This window comes from Suncus etruscus, chromosome 3 (genome assembly GCF_024139225.1).
Source record: "Suncus etruscus isolate mSunEtr1 chromosome 3, mSunEtr1.pri.cur, whole genome shotgun sequence".
Taxonomy (NCBI): domain Eukaryota; kingdom Metazoa; phylum Chordata; class Mammalia; order Eulipotyphla; family Soricidae; genus Suncus; species Suncus etruscus.
The window spans coordinates 16,939,815-16,955,695 of NC_064850.1; the positions used below are offsets into that span (position 1 = coordinate 16,939,815).

The 15,881-nt window shown below is 43.8% G+C and overlaps 1 protein-coding gene across 1 annotated transcript in view; it reads right to left on the bottom strand.

Annotated features, from left to right (window-relative positions):
• ZFYVE1 (zinc finger FYVE-type containing 1) overlaps positions 1-15,881 on the bottom strand; it is a 72,594-nt gene that overhangs the window by 31,703 nt on the left and 25,010 nt on the right. The window contains exon 2 of the mRNA XM_049770359.1: positions 4,714-5,218. Within this exon, the coding sequence (XP_049626316.1) occupies positions 4,714-5,218 (505 nt within the window). The remainder of the gene's footprint in view (positions 1-4,713; positions 5,219-15,881) is intronic.

Below are 15,881 nucleotides of genomic sequence, written 5' to 3' on the forward strand. Positions count from 1 at the left end.
GGTGTGGCCCAAAAACCAAAAAAAAAAAAAAACAAAAAACAAAAATCCAAAAGTTTTTCATCAATCAACATACCATACAAACACAGAAAGATTAAAATTATGACTATGTGACTATATCATCTGACTATCAATAGATAGAGAAAAGGCATTCAACAATATTCAACATCCGTCATTATGTAAACTCTCAATAAAATGGAGAGAAGAAAAAAAATAAAATGGAGAAAAGAGATGAACAGAAACTTCCTCAAGGAAAAAAATCAGTCATGGGAATCGTAGAAATAGCATAGAAAGTATGACATTTGTCTTGCATGAACCCAGCTTGGATTTGATCCCAGCATCCAATATAGTCCAATCCTGCCAGAAGTGATTCCTGAATGCCAAGCCAGGAGAAACCCATACACACTGCTGGATGTGGCCCAAAAACAAACAAAAAAGACCAAAAAGTGAATTCAATTAAAAAGGAACATTCTGGGGCAGGAGAGGTGGTGTTAGAGGTAAGGTGTCTGCCTTGCAAGCGCTAGCCAAGGAAGGACCGAGGTTCCCCCGGCGTTCCATATGGTCCCCCAAGCCAGGGGCAATTTCTGAGCACTTAGCCAGGAATAACCCAACCCCGGAGCATCAGGGGTGTGGCCCAAAAAAACAAAACAAAACAAAAAAAAGGAACATTCCTTAAAAAAAAAAAAAGAAAGAAAGAAACTTTCCGCAACAAAGTCCAAGCCACTTACCAAAGCCCACATCAAAAATCATACTCAATAGGGAAAAAAACAAAGTCTTCCCTCTAAAATCGGGCACAAGACAATGTTGTCTGCTTTCACTACTTCTATTCAATATAGTACTGGAATTACTTACCATAGCTATTAGGCAAGAAAAATATATCAAGGGCATCCAGACTGGAAAGGAAAAACTCAAACATTCACTATTTGTGGATGACATGAAAACCCTCAAGACTAAAAAAAAAAAAAATGCTCCTAGAAACAATAGGTTTGTATAGCAAAGTGGCAGGCAAAAAAAAAATTCAGCAAGATTTTGCAAATATGCAAATAATGAAATAGAAGGAAGTAGGGGCCGGGAAGATGGCGCTAGAGGTAAGGTGTCTGCCTTGCAAGCGCTAGCATAGGACAGACAGCAGTTCAATCCCCTGGCGTCCCATACAGTCCCCCCAAGCCAGGGACGATTTCTGAGTGCATAGCCAGGAGTAACCCCTGAGTGTCAAGCGGGTGTGACCCAAAAACCAAAAAAAAAAAAAAAAAAAAGAAAAAGAAATAGAAGGAAGAAACTGAAAAGAAACTATTCGTATATCATAATATTGCCTCATAAAATCAAGTAGGTAGGAATCAGTCTAAAAAAATAAGTGAAAGGGGCCCGGAGAAATAGCACAGCGGCGTTTGCCTTGCAAGCAGCCGATCCAGGACCAAAGGTGGTTGGTTCGAATCCCGGTGTCCCATATGGTCCCCCGTGCCTGCCAGCAGACAGCCAGGAGTAACCCCTGAGCATCACTGGGTGTGGCCCAAAAACCAAAAAAAATAAATAAATAAATAAATAAGTGAAAGGTCTATACAAGGAAAACTACAAAACACTAGTTATATAATCAAAATGCCAATATTCTCCAAAGCACTATAAAGATTAATGCAATTCCTATAAGGATATCGATGACATTTTTCAAAGAAATATATCAAACACTACTAAATAACCAAAGTAAGAGAATAAAGAAGATGGGAGACATCACTTTTCCCAGCTTTAAACTGTAATTCGAAGTGATAAAAATTAAAACAGTATGGTACTAGAACAAAGACAGACCCTCAGGTATATTGTCAGCTAATATTCAATAAAGTAACAATAAAATGAAGCAAAATAAAGAAAGTCTTCAACAAGTGGTGCTGGGAAAGATACATAGATGTACATAGATGAAAGCATAGGTAGAACTCTCCATGATTCTGTAGAGGCCACAATCCAAACTTGGATGAGACTGGAATAAGTTAAATAGGGGGCTTGTGGTCAGAACAATAGTACTGTGGGTAGGCTGTTTGCCTTGCACACGGCTGACCCAGACTGACCTGGGTTCAATCTCCAGTATTCCATTTGGTCCCTCAAGCCTGCTAGAAGGAATTTCTGAGTACAGAGCCAGGAGTAACCCCTGAGCACTGCTGGTTGTGGCCCAAAAACAAAAATATGGGGGAGGGGAGATAAACAGAAACTTTCTCAAAGAAAAATTACAAATGGCCAAAAGGCATATAAAATACTTCAAAATCACTAAGGAAATGCAAATCAAAATAATGAGATGTTGGGACCAGAGCAGTGGTGCAGGGTATAAGGCGTCTGCCTTGCAAGTGCTAGCCTAGGATGAACCTCGGTTCGATCCCCTGGCATCCCATTTGGTCCCCCAAACCAGGAGCAATTTCTGAGCACGTAGCCAGGAGTAACCCCTGAGCGTCACCGAGTGTGGCCTCAAAACAAAAAAATAAAAATGAGATGTCACTTTGCACTATAGAGACTAGCACACATTAAAAACAAAAAACAAACAAAAAAAAAAAACAGCAATCATTGTTGGTGTGGATGTGAGGAAAAGGAACTCTCATTCCCTGCTGGTGGGATTATCATAATATGGTCCAGTCACTTTGGAAGACAATATTAACATTCCTCAAAAAAACGTAGAATTGAGCTTTCATACAATCCAGCAATTCCAGTCCTGAAAATATACCAAATGGGCCCCAAAACAGAATGCATAAAAGACTTCTATACTCAGTTAAAAAAAAAAAAAAAAAAAAAAAAAGGGGCCGGGCGGTGGCGCTCGAGGTAAGGTGCCTGCCTTACCTGCGCTAGCCTAGGAGACGGACCGCGGTTCGATCCCCCGGCGTCCCATATGGTCCCCCAAGCCAGGAGCGACTTCTGAGCGCATAGCCAGGAGTAACCCCTGAGCGTCACCGGGTGTGGCCAAAAAAAAAAAAAAAAGACTTCTATACTCCTATGTTCATTACAGTACTATTCACAGTAGATAAAACCTGGAAACAACCCAAAAGAGCAAATCACTGGATAAAGAAGCTATGGTATAGACACACAATGGAATACTACTCAGCCTGAACAAAAGATGTAGTCATGCAATTGGCTGCTACATGGATAAACCTGAATACTATCATACTGAGTGAAGTTAGTTAGAGGGGGAGGGACAGACAACACAGAATGATCTCTCATATGTGGAATATAAAGTAACTTTGTAGGGGAACAACAAAGGCCAATAAGCAATAGAAAAGAAGAACAGGAGAATAGGTCCTCAGTAAAAAGCCTGTCTGTCACTGGCAGAGGGATAAGTTAGAAAAGATAACACTAGGACAAAGGAGGAGGGGTAAAGAACCCACTACAGAGGCAGGCTGGAGGGTGGGAGGGAAACTGGGGAAACTGCTGGAGCAATGTGGACACCAGTGAAGGGATTGACATTGAAAGACTGTATGCTTGCAGAAGGTCGGTAGTTCGAATCCCGGCATCCCATAAGGTCCCCCAAGCTGGCCAGGAGCGATTTCTGAGTGTAGAGCCAGGAGTAACCCCTGAGTGCTGCTGGGTATGACCCCTCCCCCCAAAAAAGATTGTATGCTTGAAACTTAATAATGAATACCTTTTATAACTCTAAGTCACAATGATTAAAAAATATATTTAAGGGGCTGGAGAGATAGCATGGAGGTAAGGCATTTGCCTTTCATGCAGAAGAACAGTGGTTCGAATCCTGGCATCCCATATGGTCCCCCGAGCCTGCCAGTGGCGATTTCTGAGCATAGAGCCGGGAGTAACCCCTGAGCGCTGCTGAGTGTGACCCAAAAACCAAAAATATATATATATTTTTAAATCACTTCAATTATAAAAAAAAAAAAAATCTACCACTATTCCCGAATTCAATCTCCTTCTAAACTTTTCCAGAAGAAAGGGAGAGGGTAGGAGCAGTGTCGGAGGGGGACCCATCCATAAGTGCATAAAGCAATAAGGAAATAAACAAACAAATAAAACTTGGGTTTTACTGTGAGTAATAGGGAGCAAACTACTGAAAAACATAATGTTTTTTATTTTCTTTTTCCAGGTTGATGTCCAACTGAATCAATGAGTACATGGGGTCACATTTCAAGCAAACACTGTTCCCCACTTGCATCCAAGCTGCTGTTGTTGCACCTGCTTCCTCAACCTTTAATTCAGTGATACTCCTCTTTCCTACTTCTCTGTACCTGCATCGTTCCCTTCCCTTCCCACAGTTTCGGTACACAAATATCTGCAGTGTTTCTTCACATCTACATTTAAAGGAAGAGGAATCCCCCAAAATCTCCTATTAAAATCCCCTTTATCACTTCATTTGTCGGCTACCCTTCAGAATAGAGCTATTGCAGAGAAAGACTTGGGTATACTCACTACTTTATTTCGTCTCCTATTCTCTCTTGCTCCCAATTCTGACCTGGATTTCATGACTACATGCATGTCAGCAGGAAACCAGGTTGTATCCAGATTACCACCGAGCTCCTCAATACCAATGTCAATCGGTCGTTCTCAATCCTCATCCTGACCATAAGCAGATTTTGACATGGTGTATCACTCCTCCTGCTTCAAACACTCCCTTATATTTTTTGTTAGGGCAGATATCTGGGCAATCCACCTACCCCAAACTTACTGCAACAACCAATGGTTCCTTGTTGATAACCCAGAAAGGCCATTCGATGGCACAACATCCCATCTACTCACCAGAGCCCAACAGCTGGGTATGCACAGTCTCATGGAAAATGATAACGGCGGGACCCAGGGTAGACAAGGGGACATCAAGACCACAGCGGGCAGTGGTGGCCTTGAGCTCCTTGGTAAAGTGTTTCAGGTAAGCTTCCGAGGCATCCCCCAGGAACTTGAAGAGATCGTTATGCAGCCGGTCTGCGTGAGTTCGATAGATGACGAGGTCTGAGATGGCCAACACTTTGAGTAACAGTCGTGTTCTCTGGCTTAGATTCACCGTCGCTCCCAAGAGCCCTTCTGTGTCGATCACAGCCACTTTGTGGACTGGGTCATATGCAGCCCACACTCCCACGGTGCAAGACTCCTGGGCAGGGGAGGTTTTGAAGACTTCACGGCCGTAAAAGAAAGTGTGGTTGAGGGTATGAGACTTTCCATCACCAGTATTTCCAAATATGGAGACAACCTTTAGATGCTGATCAGGTTTGCAGTCCAATTTCCTAATAAAGTCTTCTTCATTTGTTACCTTCAAAAAAATAAAATAAAACCCCAAACCAAAAAAAAAACAAAAACAGTGAAATACAGAAATGGCAAAATTACAATACTTGCAAGAACTAGTGCTCCCTAAGATAAGGATCTGAGAACTCAAAGAATTGACTCATGAAGGCCACCAGGAAAGCCCCAAAATCAAAGCCCCCTACCTGCCCTTTGTTTAACAGACAGCGAATAGGAACTCCTAGAGCCAATTCAATATATAGAAGATTGTAGGGAGTCAGAAAGACAGTACTGGGGTTAAATAACTTTAATTGCATAGGGTTTAATCCCAGCATCACATGGTCCTTCAAGTACCACAAAGTTATCCCTGAGTGCAAAGACTGGAGAGATAGTACAGTGGGTAGGGTGCTTGCTTTGCATATGAACAACCAGGTTCAATCCCCAGATGTATCCCATCTGATCCCCAGAGCCCTGTCAAGAGTAATTCTCGTGAGCAGAGCCTGAGAAAACCCTGAACATTGCCAGGCATGGCCCCCCTTCCCCCGCCCCATCTTAAGTACTAGTAAGTAAAATAGTAGCAAAAAATCTGAAGACATTCTCCAATAACATACAAATGATCAGATAAACAAATAATACCCAGGATCAGAGCAATAGTACAGTGAGTGGGTAGGTTGCTTGCCACCCCCAGGTTTAAACCCCATCATCCCATATGGTCCCCTGAGTACCACCAGGAATTATTACTGAATATGGAGCCAGGAGTAACCTCTGAGCACTGGCCACAGGGTTGGCCCAAAAAAAAAAAAAAAAAAAAAAAACCTGCTAGAGCTATGAAAAGCATACAACATTCATACACAGTGCTAGTAGAGACAGAACATAAATGTCACAGCCACTAGAAAACTGTGGAAGTTTCTCAAAATGTTAAAGAGGAAGGATCAGGGATATGCCTCAGCAGCAGCCAACTTGTCATGAGACCCTAGGTTCCTGCATCATACACATAGCTAGGCAAACAAGGGGACAGAGAGAAAACAGGTTGTTAAGGTCCCCTGCTTTACATGTGGCTGATTCCAGTTCAATTCCTGCCACCACATATGGTCCCCCTAAGCACTACCAAGTGTTGCCCCAAAACAAACCTAAAATAATAAAAAAGATCAGGAAGATTTAATACCAGTGAAATTATTTTTTTAAATTTGGGAGGGGGGGCAGAGAGATAGCACAGCGGTAGGGCGTTTGCCTTGCATGCAGAAGGACTGTGGTTCGAATCCTGGCATCCCAAATGGTCCCCCGTTCCTGCCCGGGGCGATTTCTAAGCTTAAGAGCTAGGAGTAACCCCTGAGCACTGCTGGGTGTGATCCAAAAACAAAAAAAAAAATGGGGGGTTGGGCCACACCCAGTGACTCTCAGAGGTTACTCCTGGCTCTGCACTCAGAAATCGCTCCTGGCTTGGGGGACCATATGGGATGCCAGGGGATCGAACCATGGTCCTTCCTAGATCAGCTTTATGCAAGGCAAATGCCCTACCGCTGCGCCATCATTCCAGCCCACCAGTGAGATATTTTTAGTTAGAGCTCCAAAATCATACTCAAGAAGGGCCCCTACTCTCTAAGGCCCTAGTCCAAGGCCCTAATCCAAATAGATAATGCTCCCTCTAAAGAAGTAATTAAACCTTTACAAGTTATCTCTGGCCTTAACAAGGAAACAACTTCCTGAACCACAGAGACAGTATATAGAGAGGTTAAAGTACTGGCCTTGCATGTGGCTACAATTGCTACAATGGTTAAATCCTGGCACCATATATAGCCCCCAGGGACCAAAACTGCAAGATGTAGCCCCTGATCATAGATAGAGTCATCATCATAGATAGGGCTGGATGGAGGGAACAGAACGGGATGGGATGACACTTTACCGAGTCTCAAGTTTGGATGTCTTACCAAGTTTGACAAAGGGCAGTAAGGAAATGCAGATCAACCACCTGCTAAGATGATAAAAAAAAATCTTTATCTGCCAAAATCTCATCAAGATGGTGAATCTACTTGCAATTCTTTTTTTTCCTACTTGCTATTCTGATTAATAACATCACTCCCCAATGGGATGAGGGGGAAATTTAAAAAAAAAAATGACATCACCCTTGCTTTTACAAGATCCTTGATGCTAATGATACTAATCACATACAGAAAACCCATAGCAGTTCCTCCTTAGATCTACAATAGCAAGATCTTGTCTCTCTTTACATTTCTAAATCTTTTTTGTGTGTGTGTGATTTTTGGGTCACACCCGGCAGTTCACAGGGGTTTTTCCTGGCTCTGTGCTCAGAAATTGCTCCTGGCATGCACGGGGGACCATATGGGACGCCGGGATTCGAACTGATGACCTTCTGCATGAAAGGTAAATGCCTTACCTCCATGCTATCTCTCCGGCCCACATTTCTAAATCTTAAGTCATGATTTTGACAAACAATAAAGGACCTCAATGTCTAGTGAGAGAATGAATACACATCAGCGACTCTGAGTTCTCCTTTCTCCATCTTGTGTCTTCCACAGGGTATTAATACACAAGGCAGTCAACAAACCTGATGACAGATTCAATGATATCCCAAACAACTGAAAAGAAGAGGAAATTAGGGGCCGGAGAGATAGCATGGAGGTAAGGCATTTACCTTTCATGCAGAAGGTCATCGGTTCGAATCCTGGCGTCCCATATGGTCCCCTGTGCATGCCAGGAGCAATTTCTGAGCACTGAGCCAGGAAAAACCCCTGAGCACTGCCGGGTGTGACCCAAAAACCAAAAAAAAAAAAAAAAAAAAAGAGGAAATTATACAGAACTGCCCACTTTGAGCCAAAATCCCTCAGCCAGCCTGGTTCCAAGCTGCTGAGTTGGCAGCAAGAAAAGTGAAACAAATGCTCCACAAATCGCTCCCTGCAAGGAGTCAGATAAGGTCAGGGCGGCCAGCTGCAGGAGAAATCCACCTTCTTATGTGGTCCTAGGGAAGACCAGCTTAGGGGCTTCTAGGGGGACACCTGATGTTACAAATCTGCCAGCCCACAATATCTAAGAGCAGACATCTGAAAAGGTACATGTGGGAATATCTAGGTATAGAACTAGGGGCCGGAGAAATAGCCTAGAGGTAAGACATTTGCCTTTCATGCAGAAGGCCCATAGTTTGAATCCTGGCATCCCATATGGTCCCCCATGCCTGCCAGGGGAGATTTCTGAGCATAGAGCCAGGAGTAACCCCTGAGCGCTGCCGGGTGTGACCCAAAAACTAAAAAAGAACTAAAGTTCTCTGGATTCATTTTAAGTGTCCATCAAGTAATGTACATTCTAAATAAACAACTCATCTCAGATGAAAGTAAAATAATGCCTGTCAGCTGATGTGAATACTGTTTGTTTGCTTGTTTGTTTATTTGGGGGCACATCCAGTGGTGCTCAGGGCTTACTCCTGACTCTGCACTCAGGAACTACTCCTGGTTGGGCTTGGGGGATATGAGGTGCTGGGAATTGAACCTGGTTTGTCTGCATGCAAAGCAAGTGCCCTATCTTCTATACTACCTCCCAGGCCCCCTATAGGAATACTGTTTGGGGTTTAACATCACAGAATTTATTAAACACACACATTCACACATGCCAGGACTTTTGTGTCTCTTCAGCTGGTATGTTGGAGGCTCTGGGCAGGACAGCTAGCCATAGGCCCCCTAGGCTGACCACTTAGTCAGGGGACTGAGATCCCCCCACGCCAGACTGGTCTTCAGGGCCAGGCCTGGTAAATCGGGCCCTGGGGGGAGAGTGGGGGAGAGAAACTCCTCTCGTATGCATACTGGACCCCATTCAGGAGTTCTTTCCTTACTAGCATTCATTTTCAAAACCTGACGGGCGCCCGAGCAACATATATACTTTTTTGTTTGTTTGTTTGTTTGGTTGGTTGGTTGGTTTTTGGTTTTTGGGCCAATGCTCAGGGGTTACTCCTAAGCTATGCACTCAGAAATCGCCCCTGGCTTGGGGGGACCATATGGGACACCGGGGGATCGAACCGCGGTCCGTCCTACGCTAGCTAGCACTTGCAAGGCAGACACCTTACCTCTAGCGCTACCTTCCCAGCCCCAACATATATACTTTTTAACAACACCCAAATATGTTCTCAATTCCTGACTGTTTCTAGGAAAAAAAAATGGAATGCCCTAGATTTGGAGAATAACATTCAAATAGGTCTCTAAGTCAGTGAATATATAGGCGTGACTTCCTATACAGTGGTCCTCTCTGACTGCCCAGCCTAATCCATAAACAATTCATCTATACAATGTATATAGCCCCTCTGATATATTGCCCCTCCCCCACACCAGAACCCCTTCTACTCCCTCATCTCCCATCCGGATTCGTTATCTTCCCCTTAATTAACCCTCTCTACCCTCAGTTCTTTTTTTTTTTTTGGGGGGGGGGGGGTTTGGATTTTTGGGCCACACCCGGCGGTGCTCAGGGGTGACTCCTGGCTGTCTGCTCAGAAATAGCTCCTGGCAGGCACAGGGGACCATATGGGACACCGGGATTCGAACCAACCACCTTTGGTCCTGGATCGGCTGCTTGCAAGGCAAACGCTGCTGTGCTATCTCTCCGGGCCCTTTACCCTCAGTTCTTAACTTGTTAGGCACCAAGACCGACCTCCTGCCCCAACAGATTCTGCCCTTTCGTACACCCCTACAAAGCTCATTATTACTCTTTAACTCTCTCACCCCCCAACCATCTGTACCCCCCATTTACCCTTTTTAACTTCAGTACTACACAGTCCTAATCACAGACCAATGTTGTGCATTGGATTTAACAACCCCCAACTATTTCAAAAGACATAAAATGGACACGTCTTTTGAATATTTTATGTATATTTTCTTTGACAGCTATAACTTTCTAAATATTCTTTTACAGTGACGATTCTACCCACTTTTTATCTTGTCTTCTCTTTATGAGCTATTCAATAAGGAATTTTGGTGAAAGAGTCCCTCAGTTTAATGCTTATGATTGAACCATGTCATGGGGATTGTTGGACTTGTTCTTATGGACCCCATATGCGCCAATAACGCCACGTGGCACTGTTCCTTGTTTGCATAGGCACATTAAAATGGGAAAATACTATACATACAAATAAGTTCTTATCTAATAGAGATTGGAGCACACAAATCTTGTAGTGCAATGGGACCTTACACCCTGAACATTGATATAATGACCTGGCACAGGCCTCAGAAGAATGGGCATCCTCCATTCACCCCTGAACCAGAGAAGCTATCTACGAAACATCCAAGGTTTTTTAAACAACACCTGGAAGCAATCCTCTACCAGGGAAGACCCTACCACTGCTCTGACATCGACCTGCTCAAAAGAAACTTCCTTTACACTAAGAAGATTTGACAACAACGACCTGCTTACAGGACAGGGCTCTCAGCATTGCCCTTTTATTGTGAGGTGAAACTAGAGGATGCTCCACACCATCCTGACTTCAATTTAGGATATGCAGATTCCAGGGTCTTTGATACAGAAACATGATACCAACAACAGAGACTGTGAAAAATAAAAGTGTGTTGGCACTATAGACAATGACTTGGATTGGACAAACTAGTTTGCCTGGAGCCTAGAGTTGGTCTTCTGCCAGGAAACTTCAGGGGTAGGGTCTCCTTGTATTTAGGCCAAGGCTTTTCCTTTCCATGTCCCTCATATTTTGGTGGGCCTATGCAAACAATAATTACCACTCTAACACCGTTTTTATGGTGCTCCTTTGACTCTAATCCTTAAGAAAAACAACCCACTTAAACTTTTGAGGTTAACTTAAACTAATATGCATGTGCATGGAAATGTAAAAAAGTACTTTGCCTTCAATGTTTAAGGAGTTGCATAAGTTTTATGACTTTAGATTGCTTTGTGTGCTAAGAAATATTATGTATTACAATCTGGGGACTTGAGGGACAAAGTAATTGTACATGGGTTCATGCGTTCTATTTTGTTTTTCTTAATGTTCTTTGGCTTAAAGTTCAAAGTTAAGATATCAGCAATGGGACTACTGAGAATTCTGTTTATGGGTGATTGCCCTTCCACTGTAACTTTACCTTGTCCTCTTTCTTTCCATTTTTGTTCTCATAATTAAAAATTAAAAATTAAAAATTAAAAATAAATTAAAAAACCCACACACATTCACATACTTGGATATGCACACTTGAGTCCATGGCCAAGAATTCTCTGAGGAAGAGCCTAAGGCCTCCTAGGATAGTTTTCCCACTGATCAGTCTGGACATGTAAGTGGTTGCATTTCTTTCTTGTGCAAAAGAGAACTTATCTGCATCTTCTCTTTATAGGGGTTGCTAACAAACAATTAGGTAATTGAAAAAATGCCTAGAAAAGTATACCAAGCTTAACTGTTTGCTTCTCACAGTATTCGCTGTCTGTTATACTGTGAAATTCATTCTTACCCTGTGGGCATTTCCCCTTGTGCCAGAAATGAAGCAAAACTAGTTTTCAGTCAGCGGAAGAAAAAGTGAAGATAAGATTCCTTTAGAAGAGGGGACATACCCTGCAGTGATGAGGGACCACACCTACCAGCGCTCAGGGCACCTTATGTGATGATGACTGTCTAACCACTGTCACAACCATAGCCACATGCAAGGCAGGTACCTAAACCTTTGTACTAGATCTCCAGTTCCAAGAAGATCCCATTTGATGAGACAGATCAAAGATAATGATCAGGCATTTGATGAGATAGGCACAGATAATGAGAGTAACTTCCCTGCTTCAGCCTCTTTACACTCAACAATTCCTTCACACACCATCTCCTGAAGGCAGCAAGAACCCAACCCGAGCCTCTCCAACTAGCCCATTCACCAATTCTGTGGACATGACTGAAAAGTTCTCAGCTCTTTCATAACAGCAAAAGCAGGATAGGCATCCAAGCCACCCATCCCCAAGTGGTTCCTACCATTCTCTCTTGCTAGATCTTTTCTTTCTTTCTTTGTGTGTGTGTGTGTGTGTGTGTGTGTGTGTGTGTGTGGTTTTTGGGTCACACCCGGCAGTGCTCAGGGGTTATTCCTGTGTGTGTGTGTGTGTGTGTGTGTGTGTGTGTGTGTGTGTGTGTGTGTGTGTGTGTGGTTTTTGGGTCACACCCGGCAGTGCTCAGGGGTTATTCCTGGCTCCAGGCTCAGAAATTGCTCCTGGCAGGCATGGGGAACCATATGGGACACCAGGATTCGAACCCATGACCTCCTGCATAAAAGGCAAACGCCTTACCTCCATGCTATCTCTCCGGCCTCGCTAGATCTTTTCTTAACCTCAGAAGAGTCCAAGAGGGAATGGAGCCATAGCAGAGCAGATAGGGTATTTGTCTTGCACACAGACAACCCAAATTCAATCCCTAACATCCCATATAGTCCTCCGAGCCTGCCAGAAACAAATTTTAAGCCCAGAGACATGAGTAACCTGGGAGCACTGCTAGGTGTGGCCCAACCCACCCAAAAAAAGAGTCCAAGAGATTTAGAAAAGCTATCTGACCAAGAAGTCTCAGGAAAATGAGATAACAATGAATTATCCAACTCTCCAGCCCAATTCCAAAGGAAATTAAAGGTGGCATTATGGATATAGTCAATGCAAAGCACTCAGCAGGCATTTAATAATATAAATTATCGGGGCTGGCGAGGTGGCGCTAGTGGTAAGGTGTCTGCCTTGCAAGCGCTAGCCAAGGAAGGGCCGCGGTTCCATCCCCCGGCGTCCCATATGGTCCCCCCAAGCCAGGGGCAATTTCTGAGCGCTTAGCCAGGAGTAACCCCTGAGCATCAAACAGGTGTGGCCCCCCCAAAAAAGCAAAAATAAATAAATAAATAAAAATAAAATAATATAAATTATCTTGGAGGCTGAAATGACAGTATAGCAGGTAGGGTGCTTGTCATGTATGCAGCCAACCCAATCCCAGCACTGCCAGGAGTAACCCCTGAACACCACCAGTGTGGCCGCAAAACAAAATGATAAAAAAAATTAATATTGCTAATTAAATAATTGTTTTAAATCATTGTTGATTATAACTCATTATATTATTTGTTAAAATACTTAATGGGGGGGCGGCAAGGTGGCGCTAGAGGTAAGGTGTCTGCCTTGCAAGCGATAGCTAAGGAAGGACCACGGTTCGATCCCCTGGCGTTCATATGGTCCCCCCAAGCCAGGGGCAATTTCTGAGCACTTAGCCAGGAGTAACCCCTGAGCATCAAACAGGTGTGGCCAGAAAAACCAAAAAAAAAAAAATACTTAATGGGGCCAGACAGATAGTACAATGAGTGGGTAAGGAGCCTTGCAGACTTAGGTTAAAGCCCCAGAATCATATCTGGTCCCCCAAGTCCTGTCAGGAGTGACTCCTGAGCACAGATGGGGTCCTGAAACTCATACCCTCTGATATATTATATCACTGCGAAAACAACTGGCTGTAATAGCTGGACTTATACACACTTGTTGCTCAGAGGATGGTGAGACTTAAATTGAGTCTACCTGAAAATAAAAAGTCTTATGTTGTTTCTGATCACTCCTTTCCTCTCCCTCTACAATGCTTTGGGGGGCGGGGTTTGGGTCACACCCTATGGTACTCGGGGGTTACTCCGAGCTCTGTGCTCAGATATCACTCCTGGCAGGCTTGGGGACCATATGGGATGCCAGGATTTGAACCACCATTCGTCCTGGGTCAGCTGTGTGCAAGGCAAATGCCCTACAGCTGTGCTATCTCTCCAGCCCCAACAATGCATTATTATTAATACTGGCTTTATAGCTCTCAGTAGCATTACTGGGTTCTTTTTATTTGTTTTTGGGCCACACCCAGCTGTGCTCCAGGCTTACTTCTGGCTATGTTCTTAGGGATCACTCCTGGTGGGCTAGGGATGCCGAGGATCGAACCTGGGTCAGCTGCATGCTTGGCAAATGCTATACCATGTGATATCTCTCTGGCCTCATCTACTATAATTTTAATCTTTAAGAAATCAAACAATCCCTCTTTATGAATCACGGCCAGTCTCTCTCAGTCTCTGACCCTCTCCCACAAAGCTGCTCACTTTGAATAGGGTTCCAAACAGCTTCTAAAATGAAATGAAACAGTGCTCCATTGTTCCAATTAAGCAATTAGGGCAGCTGATGTTGGTAAAAAGTGCTCCATGGCCAACTTCTGACCCAAGGCAAGCAACAGGAATGGTGACAACAACCCTCAACAAATTCCATCTTAGGCCCCAGAGAACTATTCCAGGAAGAACGAGCATATGAGCTTAGTTCTGAGGAGGCTTAGAAAGTGAAAGGCTAGAAATGAGAGGACTGAAAGGCTGAAACGCAAAGCTTTGCAAGGGAGAAAATTTAACAGAGTATAGCTGAAGAAGGGAAGCTAAAAGCCAACCATCCAAAAACACCATAAAAAAAAAAAAAAAAAAAAACCTCCAGGGGCCGGAGTGATAGCAGAGTGATAGGGCATTTGCCTTGCATGCCACCGACCTGGGATGCACCAGCATTTGATCCCTGGCATCCTGTATGGTCCCCCAAGCCTGCCAGGAGTGATTTCTGAGCTGAGAGCCAGGAGTAACTCCTGAGTGGCACTAGGTATGGCAAACAAATAAACAAACAAACAAACAAAAAACCTCCAAGTAAAAGTAACTTCCATTCTGAATAAAAATAATCTACTTTAGAGACTGGAGAGATACTATATCAAGATGCTTCACTTGTATGCTGCCAACCTGGGTTGGATCCTCTGCACGCCTCATGGTCCCCTGAGCACAGAACCAGGAGCAAGTCCTGAGAGCCACCAGATGTGGCCCCTCCTCCCAAAAGAATTATTAATTATCTACTTTGAACCATGGGCATAGCTCAGTGAAAAAGTATACATCTCACCTATAAGACCCTCAGTTTCATCCCTGGTGTGCGCACACACACAAAATTAGACTGAAATTTGTCCCAACCACAGTCATTCCAGTCTCTAAAATTTTATAACAGTGTCCTAGGTAGATGAGGGCAAAGATGAAAATGAGCTCCTTCTCTAAGGAACAAAAAGAGATAAAGGATACTAAGTCTCTACCAACCATAACCTAGTGCTTATAAAAAAAAATTCCGGGGCCGGCGAGGTGGTGCTAAAGGTAAGGTGTCTGCCTTGCAAGCGCTAGCCAAGGAAGGACCGCGGTTCGATCCCCCGGCGTCCCATATGGTCCCCCCCAAGCCAGGGGCGATTTCTGAACACATAGCCAGGAGTAACCCCTGAGCGTCAAACGGGTGTGGCCCAAAAAAACAAAACAAAACAAAACAAAAAAAATTCCATCCCCAGAGCTGGCGAGACAGTACAGGGAGGGAGGGGTTAAGGCACTGGGGCTTTCACAATCCTGAATCCTGGTTCTGTCTCTGGAATCACATAGGATCCCATGAGGACCATCAGGAGTGACCCCTGTGCACAGAGTCAGAAACAAGCCCTAAGCACTGCTATAAATGGAAAAAAGAAAAAAAAAAAAAAGCCAACCAAGGTTATTGTCTAGTTTTCTATTGAGATTCTAAACTGGGAATAAGTGATTATTCCTAGTTAAATTCCAATTAGTTGCTTTTATTTCCTTTTTATTCTTTTCCTTTTTTTGTCTTTGTTTTTGTTTTTGTTTTTGTTTTTGAGCCACACCCAGCAGCGCTCAGCAGCACTCACTCTACGCTCAGAAATCACTCCTGGCAGGCTC